The sequence below is a fragment of the Ananas comosus genome, linkage group 10 (genome assembly GCF_001540865.1).
Source record: "Ananas comosus cultivar F153 linkage group 10, ASM154086v1, whole genome shotgun sequence".
Classification (NCBI taxonomy): Eukaryota; Viridiplantae; Streptophyta; class Magnoliopsida; order Poales; family Bromeliaceae; genus Ananas; species Ananas comosus.
The window spans coordinates 5,937,795-5,948,810 of NC_033630.1; the positions used below are offsets into that span (position 1 = coordinate 5,937,795).

The 11,016-nt window shown below is 32.4% G+C and overlaps 1 protein-coding gene across 1 annotated transcript; it reads left to right on the forward strand.

Annotated features, from left to right (window-relative positions):
* Nucleotides 2,307–3,783, forward strand: LOC109716842. The gene is made up of 2 exons (XM_020242444.1): nucleotides 2,307–2,817; nucleotides 3,508–3,783. The coding sequence occupies exons 1-2, from the start codon at nucleotides 2,407–2,409 to the stop codon at nucleotides 3,595–3,597; spliced, it is 501 nt and encodes a 166-aa protein (XP_020098033.1). The 5' UTR covers nucleotides 2,307–2,406; the 3' UTR covers nucleotides 3,598–3,783.

Genomic DNA, 11,016 nt, shown 5'->3' on the forward strand with positions numbered 1-11,016 from the left:
TTTCAGGCTCCCAAATCGGTGCCCCTCGTTGAATATTTAGCGAGCTAATTCAGCTTATATAACATAATTTTTATTTTAAATTACGAAAGTAATTATTATTGAAAAAGTATGTAATCTTTTATGTCCAACGGTGACAAGCATGTCGCCTTGTTGCAACGCTCGATAAATATCTGTTTCGAGCTTCACAAGCAGTAAGGCTGTGTTTGGTTACAGGATATAATAGGAATAACACATTTTATTCCTGTAATTCTGCCAAACATAAGTAAAATTGGAAGGAATATTTAATTCCGGTCAAAGCGGGTTATTCTTGACAATTCTAGAATAACCCGTTAACAACTATTCCTCTCCAACAGTGGAATAGTTGTGTCCTTCAATTTATACCCAAGGCAGTAAATGAAAACGTTGCCTCGTTGGTTGAGCCCACCTACCCTACTCTATACTCCTTTGCCAAATGTCTCTTTAGTTAAAACTTTTTACAATATTTTATATTATTGTGTATACTATTTTTGATTAATTATATCTAAGGTAAAAATATTTTATAATTAATTATTAAATATTTTATAAATAATATGAATATTAAAATATTAAATATAATTTTCTTTCACTAAAATATTTTATTGCATATATTATATTTTACATGAAATGTTGTTCATTTTATTAAATATTATATATAAAAGAGGCACACACAAGGGCAATATTGGTATTTTAGAAAAATTTAATCTACTTTTACTACTATTCTCTATTATTCCTAAGCAATTTTCCAAACATAAATTTTCGTATTCTTCTGAAAAAGAGAATTTCATACCAAACATAAAATTCATTTTATTCTCCTATATCCTAGAATACACCCTAAATCCAAGAATAAAAATATTTATACTTCTAAACATTATTCCATTACCAAACACAGCCTAAGAGAATTATTCTATTTTATTTTAATATTTTGGAAAGCTAGATAGATGAGAACTAATATAAAATCTAAATATTTTGCTCAGATGATTAATTAAAATAATCTACAAGATTATGAATAGAACAGCAGTCACAATTAAGCTAAAAAGAATAATAAAAGGAAGTTTTTTTTTCCTTTTGGCTAATTTATACTTTTGGTTCTGAAGTTATGAGGTGCGTGATACTTTGGTCTTCAAATTTTAACGTATTATAATGTTTAGTTAAAACAATCATAATTAAGTGTTACTGTATGTATAATTTAATTGACTGAGTGGTAATGTGTTGTTAATATGAATGATTATATGATAATGATTAAGATGTCACATTAACTATCATGTCGATAAACTATTAGCATCTGATTAATTAAATTAAATTGTAAAACTTAATTGCAACAATCTACATAATTTTAGTAAAAAATTACGATAGATAAAAATTTGTAGACAAAAATGTCGTCTGTTTCATAGTTTAAAGACCAAAAGTATAATTTAATTACTGACATTTCTTTAGCAAGGGCCTATTTAGATGTTGTGTGCGAGTTATCTAGTATGTGTATTTAATGCAAAAAATATTATGCCTCACGAAATTGTATGCGTACGCAGAATTAGAGGTTTTTTTATTAGCTAAAATGCTATGGAAAACTCATATCAATTATTTATCCTTAATTTGTGGCTATCCCTCCCTATACAAAACTCATATGATGATATGAAATTCTCATCCTTCGATTATAGTTTGGAACCTTTCCATTTAGCTCATTAGAAGGTCCTCTATGACTTTTATAAATCATATATAACTTTATGATAAATAAAGAAAAATAATGAACAGCTAATGTATATTATATGGAAAAAGAAGGCTTTTTTTTAATTGCAAAAATAAAGAATTAAGCTAATAGTGGATTAGTCCACAAGATTAATTAGCTGCGCGCATCTAAAACAATCAATAATCTCTCAAAATTAGATTCTCAGAAAAATGCGCGTAGTTTATTAACAACCAGTCAACCACTACATTTTTTTTTCTTTTTGAAATTCTCACTTTTTGTACATTGAAAATGTCCAAATAATACTTCGGTTTAAAAATTATTAAGTAACACTGAAATCCACAAGACACCTGTCCTACGTGGCAGAGGAAATCGAAAACTTTTGCATGAATGAGGTCCACCACGTCGTCCTTGGACCACTCCCCTTCTCCCATCAATTTTTCGCTGACGGTCTGTGAGACACCTGGTAAACCCGGTCTACGCAGCAAACACCGAGGCAACCGACCACCTCGGTGACCTCAACCTCGTATCACGCGCCACGTGTAAAGCAGATAAACCCTAGACTCCCAACGGCTATATTCCCTCACTTAATTTAAAAACCCTAAACCAATTCCCCCAATTTCCCCATTTCCCCTCCAACGGTCGAATTCCATCGCGCCCTCTCCATCTCCTTCCTCCGTCCTCTATTCTAAGACCCACTGCCATTAATGGCGACAAGCGACGCGTGCGCGACGATCCAGCACGTGAGCAGGGCGTCGTCGGAGGAGCTCCTCCGCAAGTTCGCGGATCCCGACGCCGGCGAGCGCAAATCCGGATCCGAATTCGACCGAGCCGTCGCCTCGCTCCGCGGCGACCTCCGCGCCCTCCTCCGCGCCGCCCCCGCCGTGGCCGCGCTCCACCGCAAGCGCTCGTCGCGGCGCGTCGCCTCGGGCCTCTCCGCGCGCCCCGACGCTCTCCCGTCGGCGAAGCGGCGCAGAAGCTGCGGCGGCGCCGAGTGGAGGGCCGGGCTCCTCCTCCCCACCTCCTCGCGGAAACAGGCGCCGCTTCTCCGTCGGATCGGGATCCTGCGGTCCGACGATGCCGTCGGGATCGGGCTTCTCCTCGCGGCTCTCGAAAAGGTGACCTTTTTCATGGATAATAGCAAATTTTGGTACTTAGACTTTAATTTGTTATATTTTTTTATGCAGATATTTTAATTATTACAATTAAGTTCTACGGTCAAATTTAATTGACTATGCACTCTAGTGTTTCCTTGACATAATAGAAATATAGTATCCCGGCGATTATAACATTATCGATTTAAGTACTATCACATCACTATAATACAAGTAGTATATGTTTGAGGACCAAAACTATAATTTAACTTCTTTTTAATAATATAAAAAAATTATCTATCTTTTAAAAAATTAAGGTTTTTTTCCTTTTATGTCATTAATGTTATCTGTTACCAGCATACTGCATAGCAATTGCGATTTTAGTTTTATGGTTTTGTGACCATTTTGTCTCACTTAACAAGTAGTTTGTGTGCTGAGTCTTGGATCTAATTTAAGTTACATAAACGATATCAAAGGTTAAATGATACAAACAATGTTTGTTTAGGATATTTGATGCTTCAGGGAGATTTGGGTAGCAATCATGTTCATATTTTCGAATGCATTTAAAGAGATAAAAAACCTGGAGTTCATACATTTGCTGCATAATTTGCTCAATTCTCCAGTTTACATATATCAATTGCTTCTTTTTTTTTTAACTTGTCTAATAATTGTTGTATTATTATTTTTTTTTTGGCTCTTATTGTTTGTTTATAGACGTGGCGGAAAACGGTAGCAGGTGCATCGAAGATGTTTGTGGAGAAGCATTGCAGTAACCATGTCCGGCTTATAAGTGACATGGTCTAAACTGGGGTGGGCTACAGTTTCTGTAGTAATTTATTAGTGATTTATCTCAAATAATTGCTTACATTGAAACAGATATTTGTTTACAATATGTCGCTATATTTATTATTTTTATTCACAATTGATGTTATGATTACTTTGGTAATTGTAATTCATATTTATCAGGAAGATTTGGCCTTTAATTGTCTATCTAATTATTTGGAGAAATGTATGTTTAATATTTAGTTTTTTTTTTTTTTTTTTGCCACTACGTGATTCAAAAAGTTATACTTCATTATCTTACAGTTTAATATGTTTTCACTTTGTCACATTGCGGTATAAAAAATTGCACCTAACTATTTTGTGGGTTTTTTGTTTTGGTTCATTCTAATGATCTATTGACAGGATTTTTTTAAAAAAAATTATCTTGCTATCCTATTTGGTAACAGTTCTTTTTGGTAAAGCAAAAATAAAATCACAGACTAGTTAAGTGCGAGTTTTTGAACTATAGAATGAAAAATAAAAATACGTGGGAAATTAAAGTTTACCCTGTTCTTAATAATTCATAAGAACTTAACAGAGCATTATATTTCCTCTCTGTTTCAGTCTCAACACAACGTACGCTACAAGTTGGTTGTTAAAAATTATATGTATACTTTTTCTATTGAACTTGAGAACAAAAATGAGTAAGTTTATGCATATTCTCAAATAATGAAAATATTTTTGAGTTTCCAGGGCTTATGTAGATCTTCAAATGCTCTCCTCCAAAACAGGGCTCACAATTATTGTGTCGACACAATTATTAACATTTTCATTCAGTATGGAGTGATTTATAGAAGAGAACTTGAGAAGGTGAGATTTACTATATGATAATGGACCTATAAAAGCCTACATGGCGTTATATTTTTTACATAAACAAACAAAAAAAAAAATTTCATGACTACACGTACGTAACGTGCTCCCCCTACAAACTCAAACAGAGTCCTCATCTAAGTATTTGATAATTTTATTACTCATGAGCATCTAAATTAAAGAGTTTTCTCACTGCGAAACTAGGGAATAATTGTTTATCGCATGCACCGTGGAAGAGAAAATGGTGGACTCAACCTGAGAACAATTGTTTCACAAACAAGGAAGATCCATCTCTTATAAGGCCCAGAGGGCTCAACAAGAATGGGTAACAGTGTGTTGTAGTACAATGAGCCCAGAAAATCACCCTCTTAATTAGGGATGCAAATTGATTTGGGTTGACAAAGTTCATGCCCCGATCAGTTCTAAATAAGACGATAAGTAGGAAAAAAAAGAAGTTAATTCATACCGTTTTGTTTTGATTTGTCTAAGAAATAGAGTAAGATGTGGGAGACACTTTTCTTCTTTTGATCTGTCTCAATCTGTAAAAAGTCTGCCTTCATTTCTACCGGACCCGAAGATATCCTACGATAAAAAAAGTGGGAGGTAGTGGAATTCTTTTGATTCGGTCCAATAAGCCCGCTCCCATTTCAACTTGCCCTGAATAGAGCAGTTAGAGATGTCAAAAATACTCAATATTTCGAAGATGACCCGGATCCTATCTGGACCTGAGTAAAAATGTATAATATGCGGATAAGACAATTACCGATTAAAGCTTCGAATATGGGACTGGATATCTATACCTATACATGACTTGGACTCAATTCGAACGCAATCCTTTGGCAGGTAGGGTCCATAATAGTTTTCGTATTCAGATCAGACGCGCGCGCATGCCCTAACCTTGTAACATACCCAACTATCATAAGTTAAAATCAAAAGAAAAAAAGCTGGAAAACTTGTGAAAATTGAAAAACTATATACTTATCTTTTCGCTATAATATTTTGGACTGTATTGTGTATGTGTTTTAACGATATTATAGTAGACACATGTGTTTTGCAATTATTTATATGTGTTTGGACTTCTCAATATAATTCTAACTATTATATTATTGTATGTGTTTAGGATGATGGTTGTATATATTTTAAAATAATTAATACAAGTGTAACTATTACAAATTTTGTATTCCTGTTTTGAATTTATCATATAATAACTATTTATATTTTATGCTTTGGATACCCATGCAGGTATCCGTACACGATATAAATCCGATCCATATCCGATCTTACACTATCCAAAGTCCAAAACCGCTTAAACAGACCCAATGGGGTCTCCCCTTTTGTACTCTTAATTTTAATTATAATTTAATGGAGTAATCTTAGCAGCTAAGTATTAGCCTACTTCCTCCATTATCATCTCACCTGTAGAAGTGCGCTAACACAAACGCACGTGTAATTAAGAAAGAAAAAGAAAAAGAAAAAGCACGCCACATCATAAATTCATCTAAATAATTAAAGGAAGAACAATAGCGAATGAACTGTTTATGAGTTACATATTTACAGAAATTAAGTGGACATGGCTAATTACTTTTATTTTTCCTTTCGTTTTCCTTATGTTTTTAGCATATATGATGTTCTATTTTTGCGTATTTGCAATATACGGATTACATAAAGAGACTGTTTGGAATAGTTGTGGTTGATATGATAGCATATATATACTTTATGAGCAATGCTATTTGTAAATTGAAAAAATAAAAATAAATCTTACAGCCTATTTATTCACATAACAATTTTTTATATTGATCTTATCAATCTTGATTTTAACATTGAAAATATACAAAGTTCAAAATTTTGATTTTAATGTTTAACCTTTTAACTCGTTTAATTTAAATAATTTGGTGGTTCTTCGAATATGAAAATTAAGTTAGTTACCTATTTTAATGAATTTATAGTTATATAAAGGGTTAATTGCATACACGTCCCTGCAAACATGGTGAATTGCAGATATATTCCTGCAAAACTCAATTTGCATAAGTTGTCCCTACAAAAGTCCTAATGTATGTAGATATGTTCCTATCGTTAGGATCTGTTAAAAAAATTTCATTAACCACAGCTAAAAACTTAAACATAGTTAGTTAATAACGTGAATTGGCGATTTTACCCTTCTTCCTCTTTCTCCTCTTCCTCTTCCCTCTTCTTCGTTGCCGGCGAGGGAGGAGATGCGGCAGCGGTGGCGAACCCTCTCCCTCTTTCTCTTCCTCTTCCCTCTTCATCTCTCTCTTCCTCTTTCCCCTTCTTCTTTCTCTCCCTCTTTCTCTTCCTTTTTCTTCGTCGCCGACGAGGGAGGAGATGTGGCTACTGCGGCGAACCCTCTCCCTCTTCCTTTTTCCCCTTCTTCCTCTCCCTCTTCCTCTTCCTTCTTTTTCGTCACCGGCGAGGGAAGAGATGCGGCGGCGGCGGCAAACCTTCTCCCTCTTCCTCTTCCTCTCCCTCTTCATCTTTCCCCTTCTTCTTCCTCTCCCTCTTCCTCTTCCCTCTTCTTCGTCGCCTGCGAGGGAGGAGATGCGGCGGCGGCGGCGAACCCTCTCCCTCTTCCTCTTCCTCTCCTTCTTCCTCTTCCCTCTTCTTCTTCCTCTCATTCTTTCTCTTCCCTCTTCTTTGTTGCTGGCGAACCCAACCCCGACCTCGCTGAAGTGCCGCCGCCGCCGCCGTCCGCTCTGGTGGCCCGAAGAGGGAGAAAAAGAGAATGAGGAAATGCTTTTGAAGGGACATATTTGTTAGGGCAAAAATATTATTTCACGAATCCACTTTTAAAAAATAAACAGTTCACTAACGGATTCTAACCAGAGGGACATATTTGCATACATTAGGATTTTTGCAGGAACAACTTATGAAAATTGAGTTTTGCAGGGATATATTTGTAATTCACTATGTTTACAAGAACGTGTATGCAATTAACCCTTATGTAAATTATATTACCTATACGAATTGAAGTTGTGGAGAAAAACACTGCATTCAAATTGTTAAGTTTGAAAGTCACTAATTGGCTCGAATTAAATAAAAAAATATATAAAATCTATCTCAACTGTAATCCATTTTAATCTAGCAAGCTACATTTGACTTTTAAAAAATTTGATTTTACTAATAGCTTTTTAATTCTTTTGATTTGGTGTGTTTTGCTCAAATTAAATGACGGGGATGTAAATTCAAATCCGACATTTGGCTTGAAGCGTTTGAATCCAACTGCTACAATTGAAGCTGCTATCGATTTGGGTGTAGTTCCAATTGCTGTAGTTGAAACTGCATAAGAGGGTCCACTACAGTCATTGGATCTACACGCAAATTAGTTGCAATTTCAACTGCATTTGTTTTGGAGAGTAACTTGAAATAGGAGGTAAACTTATATCTCTAATTCTTTTTTAATAAAAAATATATTTTTTTATATTGAAGGTAATCTCTCCACCTGATAATATGCAACCGAATAAATAATTTATAATTACAACACTTTCTACTGTATCCAAATAAATGAGATATACATAATTGTAATTGTTGCATCTTCAACTGCACGTATATTTAACTCCAGTATAATTTTAACGCCGACGTACGAAAAAAATGTTTTATTATTAGTGTGCTGACTTATACAGTTAAATTTAATTTATTTATGACACATTAATATATTGGTAGGTACAGCAGTAATCTATGTCAATTTCAGAATACCTATAAAAGCAATTTCCACCAAAAAGACTTGTAGTAGAAAAGATTAGATAAAACTATATAACAAAATAGAATTTTAGTTAATTCCACCTACTTGTTGGATACTTAATTAACCTGTTACTTCTCTCAACCAAATTTGCAGAGCAAATGAGCACAAGGGGAACATCTCACGCAAGACTCTTTACGTACGCTTTTTATAATGCTTAGATTGGAATTTGGAATCTAATACCTGCCACCGAAAGAATATATTGGAAAGGTAAGATGCTCCTTTCCTACCATCTCTTTCTCCTCATTTTGCTCCCAATAACAAAGTTACGAATCATTATTATATACCAGTAAACCATAATGTATAAATTGCACTGCTAGATCCTGAACTTTGCATCAAGTTTTCATTTTGATCCTAATGTTCAATTAATATTTGTTACTTGCATCTTGTTTATCTGTATTTTTATATGCCATAATTTTTTTGTATATTTTTATCAACTTCATAAGTTCAATTCGGAAATCCAATTTTTATATATAAAAAAAATTATGGCTCAATGAGTTATAAATTTGAAATATATAATAAATGTATGAAACGTAAAAATACATGTGTACTAGGTGTGAGCGATAATTTATTCTGTAATAATAAATGCATCAAATGAGTAAAGCGAGCTCTTTTAAGAGTTTAAAAATTCAAGGACCAAAGTAAATCTTTGTTCAAAAGTTTGGAAACCACAAATAAAAGGATGGAATATTAGCTTTTCCAATTGTTTCATATTAGATGATGGATCTACAATAAAATATCATTGTTACGTTGCATGCTCCTTTCTTTCTTATCTCTGTGTGTACTTTAATCATTTTTTAATTCAAAGCGTGAAAAGCAAATTTAAAAATAATAGGGTTAACTTCAAATACCATTTTTTTGTGGTTTTGCATTTTCTCACTTTAATATCCTATGGTTTAAATTTTAAAATGTATCAAGTTAGCATCATGTTGTTTTATTTTTATTTTTTCATCAGCTTTTTCGTTAATATTTTGTTAAATTATATAAAAAAAACTTCAGATATCCCACCTAGATTTATCGAATATTCACTTTAGTACATTTTAGTTTTAACTTTCTCACTGATTTAACGAAAAAATTAGTAAAATTAATATAAAAAGATAAAAATGAAACCAAATGATATTAAATTGATACACTTTAAATTATAGTATATTAAAATAAAAAAAATATGAAACCACTACGATGGTACTTAAAGTTTTTAAAATAATATTAATTAACACCCGCATTGCTTCTTGTATTGATTTTCTACCCCAAGTTCTTTGTACTTTATGTTACTCAATATTTATTTATTTATTTCGCCTTTTTTGTGTGCATTATTTATTTATTTATTTTTTGCAATTAGCCTATGTAAATTTATATTTGTAATAATAATTCTCTCATTGACACGTGAGAGCCATGTTAGAATTTTAAGTTGAACATAATTTTTCTATCTTATTAGCAGCACGTAGACTAAGGGGCCTTTAGTTAGATATAATTATAAATGCAATATAGTTGGAGATATATGTAGCTGAAGATGTAGCAATTTCAACTATATGCATCGTATTTGGTTGGATGTAATAAAAAACGATATAATTATAAATAATTTATTTTATTACATACAGTTAAAAATAATTTTTAAAATTTTATTATTTTATATATATGATAATGAGATTACCTCTAATGTTGAAAAATATATTTATTTTTATTTTAAAAATAATTACGAAAGCAAGCTTATATTTTGTTTAAAGTTATTCTCTCTAATTGCTTCAGGTGAAACTGCAATCAGTTTGAGCGTAGTTGGGACTTCTCCTGCAGTTATTACGCAACAATTGAAGTTAAAAATATCAAATCAGACACTGAATTTATATTTATATACAGTTATAATTACAGTACAGTTGTAATTATATATAACCAAACGATCCCTTATATAAGAGAAAATAAGGTGGTTCATTTTGTTATGTCCTATTCAACTTGGACGTCCAACATGACACACACACATAACAAGTAGAGGATCATTTTTTGTAAATATAATTTTGCACAATATATTTGTAAATGAAAAAAAATTTTAGAGAAAGCTAAATGTTAAAAAATATATATTTATTTTATATTAGTCCTACGTGTATATTATACTAGCTCTTCCCTGAGTTCCCTCCCTTTATTAATGAAATGCCGTAACACCAACGAACGAGGGAGAGTCAAATCATATGAGAAAATGAAGATACGTAGAATAAGTGGGGCTTGCTTTTAATGCAGGAACACATGCATTAGCCTTGCAATATACTCCCAACACTACCCTCAAATGTGCCCCAAGTTAATGCTGTGCCATTTAGCCATGTACTTAGTAGCATTTTCCCATATTCTATATATAGAGTAATGTTTTTTGTGCGTTCCAAAAAAAAACTATAAAAATTTTTAAAATCTCTAATGTTTTTTATTTATCTTGTAATTTTTTTAATATTAAAATTTTTAAAAAAGTTATTAAATCTTATAATTACCCCTTTTTTTTGAGTGTGTCTAACTAGTATTTTTTTTTTCAAAAAATAGAACAAATAGAAGAAAAAGGCCAAATTGCACATTTGGTCCTCAAACTTTGAGGAGCGTGACATTATGGTCTTAAAATTTCAACTTCTTATAATTTTTTACTTAAATTTTTAAAATTATTGCAATCAAGTCTTGCATTTTAATATAGTTAATTAAATGTCGATACGTTGTTAATATTAAAGTAATATAGTTGGGTTGGGATTGATTACGCGATAATAATTAAGATGGTATATATATATCTTCGACATCAACGATATGCTAATATTATGTCAGTTAAATTGAATTATAGAATTTAACTTTAATAATTTATAAAATTCGAG